Below are 17,351 nucleotides of genomic sequence, written 5' to 3'. Positions count from 1 at the left end.
ATAATAAATGTCATATCTGAAGGTTCTAAAGAAGAAATTTTTGTAATAATGGACCATCCAAGGATTTCCAGGTCATTTGAGCTAAAATCACTCAGCAGCAACTAGCTTTAAAACTGGGAAACTGACGCTAAAGAAAATTCAATGAAATTAAAACATCTACTTAGACAGCTGTTATATAACCTGAAGAGTCTCCGTCACACTGATGCCCAGGTCCCCACTCATGTCATGAGGTAAGCTCCTCTTGTCACTCAATCTTGATTAATACAGGATGACATTTATTCTCAATCCCAAACTCATACACTCACTTCCACATTCACCGTCCCAGGAGGACACACGTACGGTCTGCCAGGGACCGCCAGCGGTAGCCAGGCAGTCAGGTAGCAGTGTGCCACCCGCTGGAGCCTCACTCATCCACTTCCCACATGGGCAGCTGCTAACAGTCTTTGCAGAGCAACTGGTTGATTTCTGTCACACGAGAGTACGCCACGTCTGTTTGAATCCAGCTTTCGAAAGGTGAGATTGTATTAATTTGGAATATAAAAATGATTGAGAAAATGTGCTTTACATTGTTTGTGCACAGGCTGGAATCCATTGAGGTTAACTCTGGGTTGTTTGTCATTTTAATAATAAAAATAAAATGAAAGAGACATTTTTAGTCCTCAAATGCGACAATTTTTTTATCAGAATGTTTAAAATTTTCTACTTACAAGGCACAATTTATATTTTACATAAATCACTGAACTCTTTCCATCTTTTTCAGATGTTTCCCTGGTCTGCTGTTTTCTCCCTGGAGCCCAAAGTGCCGGGCCAGCGCTCCACTGAGGAGCTGGTGACCAATACTCTGATGCTGGAGCTGGGGGCCATGGTGAAGCGCACTGAACGGGTCCGTTTGGAGAGGGCCACGGAGGGTCGGCGCCGCCGTCGCAGCTCCTCATCCACGGCCGACTACAGCTGGCTGGCGAACAACCCAACCCCACAGCCCTACCAGCTCACCCCCAATGACCTGCTGGAGCTGCAGGACCTCTGTGCCAAGATCCCTCCAGCACAGTGTGGCCCTGCTATTGTCAGGTAAGACTTGAGTTTTAGCTGTAGTAGCTGATGACGCATACAGTTTCAGGACCAATGAGGCTGATAAATACAAAGTAATGAAAAATAACAAGAGGTGAAGCCCTCAGCATCAGTTTTATGATGAACATTAAAAAAATAAATAAATAAAAGACAAAGCCAGTTCTGAATCACCTGCATGGAACAGGCCTAACATACAACTTTGCAACACAGAATGTGAAAATAAGAATTTAGAGCTCCAGCTATCTCCTTTAACACCCTATAGACAATAATATGCTCAAACCCTCAGGTCATCTCATGAAAGCGTTCAATAACTCAGGACAGAACTTCTTTCAAAAGATGGCTGACAGGATTAGTTCTTCATTTCAGGGATCTTTAATCAGCCCAATCTTTAAAAAAAAATGCTTAAAATGATAGGTTTCATTGTTGGCCCAAAACATTGGGGGATCAAATGTATGTAAAGGGAAATGTCTGATTTCAGTTTATAATAGTTCTATGGTTGATACAAAACATGTTGATGAAGTTCTTTGCAAAAAGTCACGCATAAAACAATTTCAGCAGTTTTACAGTTTCATTGCCTTCCAGAATGGGTGATTTCAAGGCTCTGTCACTTTAAGAAAGCATGCTGGAGCTGGTCACGCCCACCCATGCCCCACTCAGTCTGCTATAGGCAGAGAAGCTCTGATATTCGGGAGGGGCTCAGAGTAGAGTCATGCTCCTCCAGCAGCAGTTCTCTCTTGCACGTGAGAGTTGGTTCCTGAGTAAATTCCCCATTTGTGATGTCACAAATGGGGACCTTTTGAAACTTCTTGTTTTATGAACGATTCCTAAAACCAAACACTGAGAAAAAATGGGTGGACAGGTTTTTTCATGTTTCGAGTGTTTTTGAGGCAGTAGAGAACGATGGCAGCACTAAAGAATCCAAAAGGTGTTTTTTTTTTCACAATATGGCTCCTTTAAAAATATTTCCTGTAAAACAAAAATGCAAATGGAATTTCTGGTTAGATGTCACACGAGTTCTCTAGCATCAGCACCTTGTCAATGTTTAAAGATAGCAACTCCATTCTTTGTGCAAAGTCTTCTCTCAGTCCCATATTTACTTCTGTAAATTTTCCAAACCCATGTCATGACCAACCTTCTCCTTCCACTGCAGGTTCAGGAGGCTGGTGTCTCAGATGGAGCCGGAGGTTCACGAGGTCCCTCGGCTGTTCCGCACCGTGCTACGGGACTGTGTCGATGAGATAAACGAGAATGACAATCTTCAAACTCCCAACACTTTCTTTGAGAAGCAGCAACGCAGCAAGAGCCTGTCTTTTGTTACTTTTCGCACAAAGTTTCGCACTGGTCAGATGTTCAAGGGCAGCGGTTTGAGAGGCTCCAGAGGGAATCTGCAGCAGCAGGTGGACTGGTCCGAGGAGGAGTCGGACGGAGAAGGAGAGGAGGAGGCTATCAAGGCTAGGGCCAGGAAGGGAAGGAGCAAGAGCATGCCAGAGATCACCCCAATGGAGCAGAGTGCTCATGGCTGAGGAAGCAGATAGAAGGTTCAGAAGGACTGGTGTAGAAAAGTAGGCACGGAGGAAACAACGTGAGTCTGAACTGGTGATAGTGAAAATAATCACAAATGAAAAGAAAAGGGGTAAGGAATTGTCAGAGAAATAAAAATTAATTTTAAAAAACTTTCACTTCTGCGTCATCTATAGCTTTTTGTGAACATGAGGGAAGTATTTAAGAGATTTCATAATCATTAGTTTAACTCTACCTGCTTACGAACTTTAGTGAAACTGGTATTAAGATTAATTAGAGCTGATGGTTAAGGACAGTTTTAACCTTGCAGCAATCCTCTGGGTAGCAGGCTATGACACACTGACAGTAATCAAATTTAGATGATCTCCTACGTTCATCACCACGTTAAATAGCAGCTGTTAAAAAAACAAAATGGTTCCGTTTTAGTTTTTCAAGTTTAAATGGAGGTTTAGACAAGCTGACTTGACTTTGACCTGATAAAAGTACAAAATATAAAATGTTTAGATCAAACTGGGTGCTACTACATTTCTTGTTATATCCATAAAGGAGAGTAGCTGCTGTAGATTCAAAACAAAGAGACCCTGATGGGACAGGACCACAGATCTACAAACAAATCAAACATTAGATGCAGTCTCCTACTAAAGATCCCACAAACTGTTCCTTTATATTCTGTTACCGATGCAGACTGGTCTCCACCACAAAAGGGAAACAGTTTCTTCAGCAGCCGCCGTTCAGGTTAATGAAAAGCTGCTCTCCTTCAGATCTCTGCAACGTAAATCATGTCAGTTGCATGTTTTTTTTTATTTTAAATATACATGTCTGTTTGAGAAAATATACAATGTTCTAATCCTTTCTGATTAAAGCATTGCATTTTCTTAATAGTGTCTGTTTTACTTTGAAAATGGGTGCATGTTTGAAACATTTAAGGTGAAAAACTGGATTGCACAGAAGATAAACATTTCCAATTCAATATTTCTCTAACATTGAAACATGAATGGATCCCAGTGATAAACTACTTTTTAGCATAACCAAAAACCTTTGGTTAAAAGAATTTTGGTACAAAATACATCAAATAAAAATGCCTCGACCTGAAGGATGAGTGCTGACTAGCTGAAAAAAAAATCATATTTAAATAAACCAGTCCCTTCATTCAACCAGATTTACCTTAGATTGGTTCAACTGCATAACTTAGGCTCTATTCTGCTTTCTAATAAATCAGATTACTTAAATGTTTTACATAATGTATTTTGTTGAGTACTTGAGTGAAAATACAAGTAATCTCTTTGTGAGGATATGATTAACCAGCATTCTAATCCCAAAAAGACATTAAACATCAGTGCCAGCATCCCATTATTTTATTAATGCACTCTTTTCCAATACATCATAACTATTTGCACTTTATACAATGAAGTCAAGGCATTTGGCTAAAAACATGGGAAAACAGGAACCATTTCTTTTTGTTGTAATGGTCAGTTAAATAACACTAATCTGAAGAGGTGGGGAACTTTAACAGACACTTCCAGGGTATCTGTTCATTATTGGGTTGTCTCCAACCAGAAAAACCCCTTCATTAGCGCTGATCCTCTCTGAGGCATTGCACCGGGGACTTTTAAACCCCTGAACCTGACGGCTGCTGGCCAGACAGCTTCAATTAAAATAACAACTATAATATAACTACACTTTGTAGGACTCCTGCCTAAAACTTCAGCTTGGATGGCTCAAACTGCTTTCTTGAGCATCTTAGTTTTATGTCACAGTTCAGTAAGTCTACCCATTTGGCAAATTAACTTAGAAAGCAAAACTGGAACTAAAACAAAATCACATAAATGAATGCTGTTGAATTAAGTAATGCCGATTAATGAAACAAAGTCATTCAGTTGTAATGAGAAGTAGAAACACAATAGAGTAGACTTCCATTCTATTGTTTGGCTTTGGAATAATAAAGTGAAGGGGTAAACAAAACAAATTTAAGACAGTTTGCAGAATCAAACCATTAACTTACAGCCATTTTGAGTAAATGTAAATCTTGGTGAAAGTACAAAGCAGAGCTTCCTTCTGCTCAGTAACCAACAGAAGATGTTTATTATTTTGACAGAGTTCAACCTCTTTATTCCTCATTAAGCTGTAGAATCAAGAGTCTGTAGCTTGGAAGTGAGTGAAAAGTCTGTGTGATTCTAAATCCCAGCCTTTAATAAACCGTTGTGGAGAACTTCATCCTTCCATTATGTCGTGCAACCTGGTCCAACTTTAGCTTCTATGTGCTTTTTCCTCCATTTAGCTGGTCCTCTTCACTTGCTTTACTTTTTCAAGCGAAGAAGACAACAAAGATGATAAAGAAAACAGCGAGAACAAGAAAGATCTTAATCATCAGCCAGCGGTTGGAGGAGACGGACTGGAAGTACTTGAGGATTTCTGTGTGAGCTGACTCAACGTTCATCTGGGCATCGTCCACGTTAGCATCAATCCTGCAAGAGGACAACAGGAAGTGAGCTACAGCTGTCATTGCTCACATCTGGTTTCTTTTTTTAAAGAGGTCCTTCACTTAGAAACTATTTTTTACTTATTTTTGAAAGTTGGCCACTGAGTTTAACATTCAGGCAGCATGTCTCCTGCCTTAGCTTCTAATAGAAAATACTGTGAAAATCGAGGATTTGAAAACCTGACAGATCTACGTCGCACCGTCACTTAACATCCATGGACTCATCTATCTTGGCTCGTGACAGGGAAGGCTGCTGTTTTAGCTTCCAGCGAACAGCAGACAACATAATGGCTAGTAGAAGCTAACCATTAGCATTAGCAACTCCACCACACAGCAGAACTCCTCCAGGCTTGTGTTATTTGTGGAGGGACAGCATCAATGTAGTAAAGCAAATGGAGTCAGTGGTAGAGTCATGTTGCTGTTAGCCAATCAGAGGCGAGATGTCCAAATATCAGGACATAAGACTCCAAATCCTGCTGTCTCAAGCTACTTTTTCCTGTGGTTTAATTCTCTGTGCTGAAACAGATGCACCAGTTTTTTTCTCTCTAGAGTATGACTTAGAAGGCCTTCACTCCTGCAATAGGCCACTGCCAATGTACTGAAAATATGAGTGAAGGACAGTTAAACCAAAAGCAGGGCACATATGGCAATAACTTGAAACCACTTCTTTTAACACAAATCTATTTTGCCATACATACACTGAAGGGCAATTATAAATATATATACACGTGTGTGTGTGTGTGTGTTAAGACTGAGCATCTCACAAATTTCCTTTATTTACTGTAATCTTCTCAGCTGACCAAAATGGACGTGTACAACATATTCTTGTACTAGGTGATTTCAGTGGCCATTTTCCTACTTGTACTCCACCTTTGTATGGTCTCTTCTTGTTCTTTAACCATGTGTGCCAGCTGCTGGAATATAGAACCCAGTTCCACGATGGTGCTCTCAATGTTCTGCATTGTATCTGCACGGCTCTGGATGTACGAGTCCTAGAACACCAAACATTTTTTCAAGTGTTAAGGAGTGTTCTGTATAATACAACACTGCCCATTTACTGGTTGTAGGTTAACAGCGATGTGTCTGATTGCCAAATGTCAGCAGTGCTACCTGCTCATCAATAAGCTGGAGCTGCAGAGGGTTGCTCTGAGAGTCCATGTTGATGGCCACATCTCCCATGCTCCGGGACTCGTCCTGCATCAGAACAGAGCTCTCTGAAAGAAACAAGAGGGTAAAACAAACCCATGATCAACGAAATTGGAATAAATCTCTGAATGTTGCAGGGGAAGGCATAAAAAAATCAGCAGGTATATACAGTAGCGATTCATACCCGCTGGGAGAGTCAGACATTCCAGGGAAATACCTTTTAAATTTGTGGTTGTATAGCCCTGGTAGTCATTGCGCGGCTCGCGAGCTGCTTGCGGCTCCTGGGCCCCTTTTTTGCGGCTCCCTAAAATATTTTTTAATTTTTGCATTACAGAGGACCAAATACAATAATAATCAATCACAAGGACTTTGAGCAGTTCCCTACAGCAACAGCTGTTGGTTTCAACACAAGAACACTGGCAGTCAAAGGCTCTCCACAACTTGTAAAGAAACGTGGGTAACACTTTACAATAAGGGTCCCTTTATTAACGTTACTTAGAGCACTATTAAGCTTTAATAAATAAAGAATCCCTTTATTAACGTTCCCGATATTGCTAACTATTAAGTGTCCTTAAGGTTGAGACAAAGGGCTGGGGGGGCTGCTTAGTGATGCATTATTTAATAAGAACATTAAGCAGTTAACATTTTATTTAATAGTTTATTAATGCTTAATAATGCACCAAGTAACATTAATAGAGACCTTTACTGTAAAGTGCTACCGAAACGTGAAGCAGCATGCGGACAGAAAGATCTACTTTATGAATACTTCATTAAATATGTATTCTGATAAATTTACAGTAGAGATAAGTGAAAGGGTACAAGTATTGTAAATGAATTATGGGTTCAGGGCTCTGTTTAGATACATTATTTTAATGATTTTTAAACAAAAAAGAAGAATTGATGCGTGAATAAAAGGCAGAAGGACTAAGTGGATCAAGTGGTTAGAGAGCAGGACATTTCCAGAAATAGAAATTATTACAAACACATCATGTTCAATCTTTAAATGTATTTATGAGCAGTTGCATCAGCTTCAGCCAGAAATGCTTATAAACAATTGCTGTTTTTATTGGTAGAGTAGATTCATGCAAAGGAAGCATCAGAGCCCCCAGCACCCTTCAGATAACCCCTGCATGTGGAGCAGGGGACGGACAGTAGCACCTACAAGTGGAACAAATTAGACTAGTGTTTGTAGCTTTCACCACTAAAACTCCAAAACTAAAGGCATCTATATTAGTTTTAAATGTGTTGTTGACGGTTGTTTGCTCAAATAACATAAGCCGTTTAAACATTTTGCCTGAATCTTGGGTGGGATTTCTCCCACAAACTTCATTCGTGTTGGATGAGCGTGTCACCATTAAGCTACACCAGCATGCAACATTCACTTGTCATCAGTTTTAAAAAGTGATCATGGCAAAATATTGTTATATTTAGTGACTGAAAGCATGAATCCAAGAAGGGACAGAGACTTACTGAAGTTGTTGGCCATCATAGGAGAAGAGGAGACGGGGGGCTGGGAGAACTGCTCTCTCCTGCTGCGCTGCTGCTTCAGGTTCTACACAGGAGACGTACGACGACGCAGAATTAAATTACATTAAAAACTCCCATTCTAGAACACCAGTACTAGTGTTTTCTGCTCGTAATAACATGGAAACATTCTCACCTCAGTTCTGATTTCTAAGACTGATTTGAAGTCATTTGACATTGATGCCAGTTTGGACTGCAGATAGAAACATAAAAAAACAAGTCCATCATTCAGCTGAAAGCACATCTAAAGAAGCATAGCACGTAATAAATACAAGCGATGAAAACTTTTTATCTGATATTTTAAAGGACCTGTATCATGCCATTTTAGACCTTCCAATGCAATGGTAGGCGGGGTTTTTCCTGCGTTCAAATTTGTGCGGCGGCCGCCTCCAGCTATTTTTCTGCCGCCCCATCCTGATTTCACTCTGCCCCCAGCTATATGGATGTTATTTTAACATCCATGTTGAGTGGAGAGGACGCAGAGCGCTGATCGTTGGTGCGCCCGCTGCGTCCACCACACGATACATTTTCAAGGTGGCACAACAAAACTATTATTAACACATGATTATTCATATCTGTTTATATCCTCTGGTACTCTGTCTTTTAATCGTTCCTGACACGCTCCGCTCATCCTGTGCTGCGGTGATTTCACCTCACTGACGCAGCATCAAAATGCGCACTACGCTTTGCGGTCAGGAGATCCCTTTGATCTGTTCAAAAGTAACTGATGAGGTGAAAAAGTAAGAAGCCAGACAGCAGCTTTTCTAGAGAATTTAGAGGAGATGCAGGAAGATGAGAGACAGACAGGACAGGACAATAGTCAAATAAAAACAAGAAAACAAAGCTTGAAAGTAAAACGTACGTAGATTTATCTCCACTACACGTTTTTACCAGTATAAAACAATAAGTTATCCACATGTAATATTTGTACATCTGATACAATTCAGATCACCTTCAAAACTCAGTCACACGCCCAGGGCCGTTTCAAGGCATTTTGGGGGCCAAGGCAAAACGGAACACCCCCTAACCCTAACCCGTACATAATAGACATGCCACCATTACATTGTTAGCAGCAGAAATTAAATGTTATTACCATTTCCAATACAAATGCATGTTAATGAAATGCATTATATTTTACTGGATATATTTGTGTTATTTTGACTAAGATGAGTGTTATTAATACAAACCTAAAATGTTACTGAAATATAGGTCATATTTAAAAATATTTTTAACTATAAATATCAGATGGGAAAAAGGAAACTAAACACTAATCTAAAATTATTGAGCCTTTTATAATATTTTGCCTTTAAAAAGTGAGGCAGTTGAATGCACAGAGTATGCATGTGCTGGCACATGGTCAGGGTGGTACCACCTCTGCCTCAATTTGAGGCAGGAAAAACCCTGGTAGGTATGATGAAACATTACCGTTAGCACTATCGAGATGTTTTTTTTTATAAAGTACAAGTTATTTTTGTGAGCCATTACTTCAACCCAGAAATAAGAGGCTCAGATTAAATCAAACCCTGCTTCCTGCAATGTGAATTTCAAATTAGCACACAGCTGCAGACTTGGAGACCAGAGGTTCAAGCTGACATGTGCAACTCAATGACTGCATTATTTAAAGTGCAGACTAGACAGGAAAGAAATCACAACTGTGGAGATTAAAGTCTCTGCTAGCTACATGGAGAGACTGGGTGTTAGTGTTTACAGTCCAGGGGAGGAGGGATGCAGACTCAAAACCACCTAGATGAGGATAATAAAGTCGTGACATAGCAATAACCCACCCAGCAGCATGAAACAGCTTAGCAAAAAGTTGCAGAGCTAAAGGAAAGAAAATGCTTCGACATAAAAATGCATGCACACATGCATAAAAATAAATAAATTTGGGTTGTTTTTCATGAGGAAGTAATATAACATGGTCAAAACCCTCAAAAAGTAGATTTTGCATGATATAAGACCTTAAAATAAGTTTTTTAAACCATTATTTTGAACAAATATGAAATATACCATATGCAGATCAGATATTACAAATACACAAAATGTACCTGTAATGAGACCACTATAGTGTTGGAATGGGTCTGGATGTGTCGGCCACCAGGAGCACTGCGGGACCTGATCAAGTCCTGCAGCTGTGCAATCTGTTTGTTTAGGCTGTTGATATCCTTTGGACAGAAGAACATATGAAAAAGTCAGTATTTTAATAAACAAAAACTGATATTTTTAATACACATTTATAAACCTCACACCTGCTGGAGAGCAACTTCAACCTACCTGTTTAATGATGTAGGTTAGCTCCTCAATCTCCACTGCCTTGTCATCAAATAAAGATTTCTTTTTGGCCACTGAAATAACAAAGCAATAGCACGCAAAAATCAGCACTTCGGAAAACAAAATATTTATTTCTGCAGAAATGACAAAACCATCACTTACAAATTGTGAGTTTTTCCAATTTGGCAAATGTATTGCTTAAGTCTTTCCCAATCCTCCTGCAAAGAAACAAGCAGATGAAACTTACTTTTGGTTCTCAGTGTTTCCCCTAGAAATTTTTCTAGCTGTGGTGGTTGTGGTGGTGGGTGGGGATTATGACACGTCTCACCTTTATGTTAATATTGTTTTATTTGATGCACTCCACTTTGAACTGCACCAATCCAGCAACTGCTGCATTTTAATAACTAGTATTAAAAGGTGAATACACCAATATTTGCACAAAAATAATTTTTGTTTTAAACTCTCAGTGACACACTTTGCAGGGGGGATTTGGCATTTAATTTTTCTTGGCGTCTGGAAAAACATCTCCTTTTGCCCCCCTTTATTTGACTTTCTGCCCCCTTTATTTTGGTCCGAGATCATTACTGGGCTGGCCCTATTAAAAACGTTCTACACCCCTGCTTAGTCGACTTAATGAAGTATTTTTAAGTCAGTATAAAAATGACTGAAACACAAATTTACATATTTGGCATTATTGACCAATATCTTTGATTTAATTTATTTGTTAAGAACATCAAGATGCGTTACAGTGATCATTATAATGAAGCACATTTTTCTAGTGCAGAGAGGAGACAACCCATAGAAGCACTGATTTGATCTCATTTCAGAGAAAAATAGAACAGGTCAGATGCACCTAATAAATAAAATTACTAGCATAAACTCAGGAATCGGTTTCTTTGCTTCATTGTTCTGGTGCTGAAAATATCACTAATGTCAAAGGAGATACACAGATGAATGCAACTCCTACTTATTATTTGGAAATTAGTGGGTGTGGTTTACATCAATACATTATTTTAAATCTGAAATTGATATGGATTGATCAGAAGTTGCTATGTGTGTTTATTTGAAAACTATTTACAGAGCAGCCTCAGAATTTAGATTAAATATTTTTGACCACAATAGTAAAGGAACTATTAAAGAACAAGTTTTTCAGTAAAATCAGAACATTAATATTTAAGTATATGAGTTAATACATCTAAACTCATGCAGTAGGAACTACTGACCCCAATTGAAATACTAGAACAATTAAAATACTAGAACCAGACAAACCTTTTTAATGTTTTTATTTTAATTTGATTAAACTGATTTTTTCCTAACGTTGTTGGCATTTTCCCCACACAAAGTTAAACAAAACAATGTTGATTAAGGTGTGTGTGTATGAGAGAGAGACAGAGAGAGAGAGAAAGTTAAAATAATTTTAAAAAACCCGACCGGAGATGAGGCAGTGACCGACGCAGCATGAGCCGTTTTCAGCTCTGTCTTGTCAAATGCACCACGTATGTTACGGAAAAGGTAACTTTAAATATTCAACCGAAAAAGAGGCGAGCTGAAGAAAACCTAGGGAGTACTGAAGAAACGTGAGCAACAGTGAAGCAATCACAGAGAGATCCGTTACTGTCTGTGTGTGTGCGTGGATGCCTGGGCCGGACTGAGCTCCCGGCTGCAGAGTTTTGTGTGTAGGGAGGGGCGGACGCTCTATGTGACTGGCCAATCACGGAGCATGAAGACAGTTACCCAATGGGTATTTTCTTTCAGCACGATTACAGATATTTATGAGTTTTACTCGTTTCATGCTCGTATTCATCAAAAATGCTTTATCCGCCCTATCTGTAACCACCCTGCCCTGCCTCCTCCTCCTTGCTGCCTGCCGGCTTTCATCACAAGCAACAACAGAGTAGTTCCCGCTGCTTCTTCGGGAAATGGCACAAAGAAAAAAAAAATCAATTAAACTTGGGATCTTGTAGGCGTGGCGCTGGGATTTCAGCCGTGGCGGGCCGCCACCTATGCCTGTGTAAGGGAAACACTGGGTTCTGCTTCATTAACACGTGTTAGAATAAAACCTCGGGGGGTGGACTACTGGCGGTTGTGAGTGGGGTCCCTTGGGGGTCTTGGCGGAGGCCATGGGTCGCTGCCTGGCAGCTGCATTGCCCCTGAGCAGGTCTGGGTGGGGGCCTGGGGGCTCAGGGTGTGGCCGGCCTGGTGTGGGGATCTGGGCGGGGCCTTGGGGGTCGGGTCCTGACATGTATGCTGCCGGGAAGAAGGCAGGAACATGCGGCAGTGCCTGTCCCGGGTTCAGGGGCCTCAGGTAGACCTCGGCTCCTCTGCTGTTCCATCACAGGGGAGGGGGATGTCCAGGAGGGGGAGGACCCAACCTTACCTCAATGTCCAATGTCTTATATATTCTGGGAGTTGTGCAAATGCAGGGATGTGATGCTGCTCCTTTGGTTCCCTGGCAAGATGGGCTGGGGTCTCCATGTCCTGGGTGACATTTTGGCAACAGAGGTGCCTATCGGGGCCAGTGGGGGAGCTGGCTCCCCCACTATCGGGGCCAGTGGGGGAGCTGGCTCCCTGGAGGGCTTAAGTCCAACCAGCAATTCCTCCCCATCCCCACACATTTTTCTCCTCCTGCTCCCTCACATCATCACACAATCATGCACATAGGACCTTGGAGGGTGGACAAGTCAGGGGGTGCAGGTATGGACCCCATTTCCGCATTCCTGTGGCAACCTGCCCCCCAATTTTACTTGCACCTTACTTCCACCAACGACATTCCACGCAAGCACACACTTAGGGCCTTGGGAGTGAGCACATTCAACGGCATTTGGCAGGGGGATTTTTCAGCCTCATCCCGAGTGCCAGTGACCACTTCCAATTTTAAACAGCACTTAGACACTGAGGGCTGTGGGTGCAAGTGGGGTAGTGTGGTGGCATCAGCTGGCATAGGCCAGACGATGCCCGCACTGGAACTTGGGCACGTTCAACACATGTCTTAAGGCTGTGGTTGGCACTAAATGCACTATAATTTATTATCGTGTGATTGTTCAATAAAACAATGTTGATTTTACATTTCTTCATCAAGTTGAAACAGTGATAGCTTGCTCCTGTTGTATTGTTGTGTGTGTCCCTTTTCTGCAGGTCTAGAAGCAGACTCTTGTTCATCATTGATCGTTTATTTTCGTGGACCCCCCCCCCTCCCCTTTTGTATCTTCCTTTCTCTTTCACCTCTGTCTCCGTGTCCGGTCGAAATTACAAAGCATTCGAAAAACATTAACAATAAAGTTTTAAGTATCAGACATGACATTAAAAGCAGAAGCTTTGATGCTCCACCTGAGAGTAAAATCTGTAAGGCTTGTCTCCAGCATTCAGACATTAATTCTGTTTGCTTCACAGCCAGACAGGACAGGAGAAAAAAAAAAAAGAATAAAAAATAATTTTTATCTCAACCACTCTTGAGAGTTTTAAGACAGGTTAAGAATCATCTGGAACACTCAAAACTAAAGTAGCTGTGGTATCAGTAAAAAGAACATTTGTAACACATGAATAAAACATGTAGGAAAACCTCTAAAGCTCTTACTTGGCCATGAGTGTGAAGTCACTGCGTTGCCTGAGAGACTGAGAAGCAGGTTTACTAGGCTGGACTCCATTCTGACATGTGGGGGGATATGAGGAATAAAATGTTAGATTTAAACCAACAGTATGAAGCCACACAGTGGATAAATAAAAATATATTATTAGATTATTAATTAAACATTTTTGTTGTAACTAATATATTTGTGGAGGTATACAGTATCACCTGACTGATAAAAAAGTGGAACCAAAACCACACACACACACACACACACACACACACACACACACACACACACACACACCAAAAAGCAAAACCAAAAGAATCATTGTTATAAATGCATTCCAATTTACTCACAACATGAAAGCAAGGGTGAATTTAAGGTGTACACCTTAATGGTGGCCGTAGTTCACTCAAACATACCTGTCTGCCTTGTAGAGATTTACAGGCTGACTGAAACTCGAGGGTTCGGTCACGGCACGTCATTCTGACGCAGCTCAGTGTCACCAGCCTGCTGTGGACACCCGAAAAACTCTTCCTAACGTCTGTCTGCCTGATGAATATAAACAAGGAGACCTTCTGATCTGGGGGACAGACTCACATCCAAGGTGGTGTGTCCTTCATCGGCACAAGCACACACATGTCTGCAAAAACAATGAAAGGATCTTTGGTGAACAGCTTAATGAAAAGACTAATCAAAAATACCTATTCGGTACCGTTAGCCCCGACTACGAAAACAATTAAATCGCAGCAACAATGCGGTAAATGACAAAGACCACAATTCACAAACATTCCCACGTGAGAGCAAAATATAAATACCATTAGGTAATAATTATTACCCCCAAAGTCTTCGAGAACCATCACGACGCACAGCTGATCTCGGCCTCACCGGCTAACCACCGGCTAACATCTGCTAAAGAACGCTACAGGCTTTTCATCCGGTTCCGTCACCATTAAAACCGAACTTTATTGCGCTCTAAACTCAAAACATGAAGATTATTCATATTTCAATTCGTTTCACTTACTTGAGTCGGCATCACACCATTTTTATCGAATATACTCGATGTTCTGGTAAGAACTAACCGACCGTTTTAGTTAAAGTTCCGATCCGGGTCATTTCCGGAATTGACGTCACTGCCACGTCTACTTTACTGAGACGTAAATCCCCGTAGGTGCAGATTAGCTCCACCAGGGGGCAATGTTCCCCCTCTTAATGAGAGGAATGTAGCAAATGACTAAACACCAAAGATCAGCACAAATAAAATAATGTTTAATTTTAACAGGGCCCAGCCATTTAAATCTATTCGAATTTTTAAATTTGCAAAGTCACTGCAGATAGGCATGTTGTTTCATATGTGCAAACCCCCAAATAATTCAAAATTGTACCTGACTGATCTGTCAGTGGGAAAACTATTGTGGTAAAAAGCACTCAGTTGCCACATTACAGGTTGCTTGCTCAGCATATTCAACATTAGATCCAGCAGATTTTTACCCTGTTTATGTTTGAAGTAAATTACTTATCTGTCAGCTTTGAGTTGTGTGTCATGTAATAGATTTCAACCAGGTTTGGGTCTGACTTTACTTGGGTAATAATTCAACATATTAAAATACAGTTTTGTAGTTTGACCTTGGCTGAAGTTCCCAGTGCATTCAAACATGCTGTTGTTCAGCCGATTTTGAAAAAACCTGGTCTTGATCCCACTGATTTCTCTAATCTTCGACCAATTTCCAAATTGCCATTTTTATCAAAGGTACTTGAAAAAGCTGTGCATGAACAGTTAACACATTTACCATCAAGTAATGCACATTTTTCAGTCTGGGTTTAGACAACAGCATAGCACTGAAATTGCTCATGTTCATGTGTTTAATGACATCTTTCTGACTTTGGATTCAGGGTTCCATGTGGTTCTGGTACCTCTTGATCTATCAGCAGCCTTAGATCTAATGAGCGCCTTGAATGGCAGCTCTCGTGGTCTGCCTGTATCTGGTCAGGCTGTACTGCCGAGCCATACTTCTGTGCTTCGGGACGCTGGGGCACTGACAATAAAGATGATTCTGATTGATCATAACATCTTGATCTCCAGACTACACACATGGGCTGGCATCACAGGTTTGGCTCTTGACTGGTTTAGTTCTTACTTTTCTAACAGGACCCTCAGGGTCAGGCTGGACGACTACTCATCCCAGTTGGTCTACGGTCCCTGAAGGGGTTCCTCAAGGTTCCATTCTCGGCCCATTACTGTTCTCCCTCTACATTCTGCCTTTAGGAGCCATTCTCAAACAGCATGCTGTTTCATACATGCAGACAATTGCCAAATCTATGTTTTGCTTAAACCCACTGACTCCACTAAACCTCTGTATGACTGTGTTCATCTGAATGACTCTAAAACAGAAGTAATTGTTTTTAGTCCCGATAATGTTAGAGCGACTCAGCCACCTGACCACTCTCATCCTCCTAATGTAACTTCTACTGTTTCCAACCTCGGAGTAAAAATGGACCCGGTTCTGAAGATGGAGGCTCAGGTCAATAGCACAGTGAAGTCCTGCTTCTACCACCTCAACAAATTTCTAAATTAAAGCCCATCCTGAGTGCCCGTCTTCTAAATCGGTGATTCATGCCTTCATTACATCTTGGCTAGATTATTCCAACTCCTGCCTTTATGGCACCAGTAAAGCTACTCTGGCCAGAATTCAGCAGCAAGGTTCCTGGCTGGAGTTGATAGAAGACAGCATATTACACCCGTTCTCTCCATTGGTTGCCCTCCTCAGCTCCTCCTCACCGTCCCTAAGGCACGTTTGAAGACCCGCAGGAAAGGGCTTTTTCTTTCTATGCCCCAAAACCTTGGAACTCACGATCTCTCCAGGTCAGGCAAGTGCCCTCTATCACCATTTTTAAATCACGCCTGAAAACACACTACTTCTCCCTGGCCTTCAGCTCCTAAACCATGAAGCACTAACTCATACTTTGTCATCCTTCTTTCCACCTTGGTTGCTCAATTTTAAATCTGTGGATTGGTATTTTGTGGTTTCACCTTGTTTCATTGATTTTACTTCGTTGTTCTTTTTAATTGTTTTAATGACACACGTGATGATTTCTGCTTGTGATGCTTTATTTTTTGCAGCGCTTTGGTCAGTTGCAGCACCGTGTCAAGTGCACTCTATAAATAACATGGTACGGTAAAGTAGGGTACATGTTACTTGAATACAAATAAAATATTCTAACTCATGTCACGAACATACTAACCTTTGCCTTCTTAAGAACAAGGGAGAAAACAGTAAACAGAGGATTTGATTGGCTGGTACCTCAGGTGAGTCGACTTGCAGGTATGGTATGGAACGATGAAGATAAGATCCAGCAGACACTCTGATGTTCTTCTGCTTCTGCTGGTACCAGCATCCTCCTCGTGGCAGGATCAAGCATGTCTAAACCACAGCTATGTCCTCACCCTTTACCTGTTGTACCCCCCAACAGTGACCCCTCCCAACTTTCCAACATATTGTCAGAACTATTTACCAACCCTCATCGGCTCAGCTATGGTCTCCATCGCTCTTTATATCGCACTTTAATCGTGCCGGGAAACTCCTCTGCTTTCTTAACGTTGGCCCATATGAGGTCAGAAAAGAACAGTTTCTTCGTCTTTTAGCCATAACTGAAACCCTTTTCTTACATGTGTCATGTATATTACATATTATCCATTGATTTTGACTGAATATGTTAAAAGTCTCTGGGTCAGGAACATGTGCATTTGCATCCAGAAGATGATCCTAAACAAAAAA

General features: G+C 41.1%; 2 protein-coding genes across 3 annotated transcripts; one reads left to right on the top strand and one right to left on the bottom strand.

Moving 5' to 3' along the window:
• The first annotated feature begins 372 nt into the window (after window positions 1–372).
• On the top strand, window positions 373–2,725 carry zgc:162144 (RD3 domain-containing protein). Its single transcript, XM_015947330.3, has 3 exons — window positions 373–513; window positions 761–1,068; window positions 2,219–2,725. The coding sequence occupies exons 2-3, from the start codon at window positions 761–763 to the stop codon at window positions 2,589–2,591; spliced, it is 681 nt and encodes a 226-aa protein (XP_015802816.1). The 5' UTR covers window positions 373–513; the 3' UTR covers window positions 2,592–2,725.
• A 1,817-nt stretch (window positions 2,726–4,542) lies between these two features.
• stx5a (syntaxin 5A) lies at window positions 4,543–14,718 on the bottom strand. 2 transcript variants are annotated; one of them, XM_015947300.3, is made up of 12 exons: window positions 14,600–14,718; window positions 13,998–14,218; window positions 13,581–13,651; window positions 10,169–10,224; window positions 10,010–10,080; window positions 9,784–9,900; window positions 7,875–7,931; window positions 7,685–7,766; window positions 6,432–6,518; window positions 6,179–6,282; window positions 5,939–6,060; window positions 4,543–5,054 (listed from the first exon to the last, which is right to left on the bottom strand). In XM_015947300.3, the coding sequence occupies exons 2-12, from the start codon at window positions 14,058–14,060 to the stop codon at window positions 4,895–4,897; spliced, it is 990 nt and encodes a 329-aa protein (XP_015802786.1). In that variant the 5' UTR covers window positions 14,061–14,218; window positions 14,600–14,718; the 3' UTR covers window positions 4,543–4,894. The 2 variants fall into 2 exon arrangements, with proteins under 2 accessions (XP_015802786.1, XP_015802804.1); XM_015947318.3 differs by lacking the exon at window positions 6,432–6,518.
• Between the last annotated feature and the right edge of the window lie 2,633 nt (window positions 14,719–17,351).

This window comes from Nothobranchius furzeri, chromosome 1 (genome assembly GCF_043380555.1).
Source record: "Nothobranchius furzeri strain GRZ-AD chromosome 1, NfurGRZ-RIMD1, whole genome shotgun sequence".
NCBI lineage: Eukaryota > Metazoa > Chordata > Actinopteri > Cyprinodontiformes > Nothobranchiidae > Nothobranchius > Nothobranchius furzeri.
This window is presented reverse-complemented; position numbering and strand designations above follow the sequence as displayed.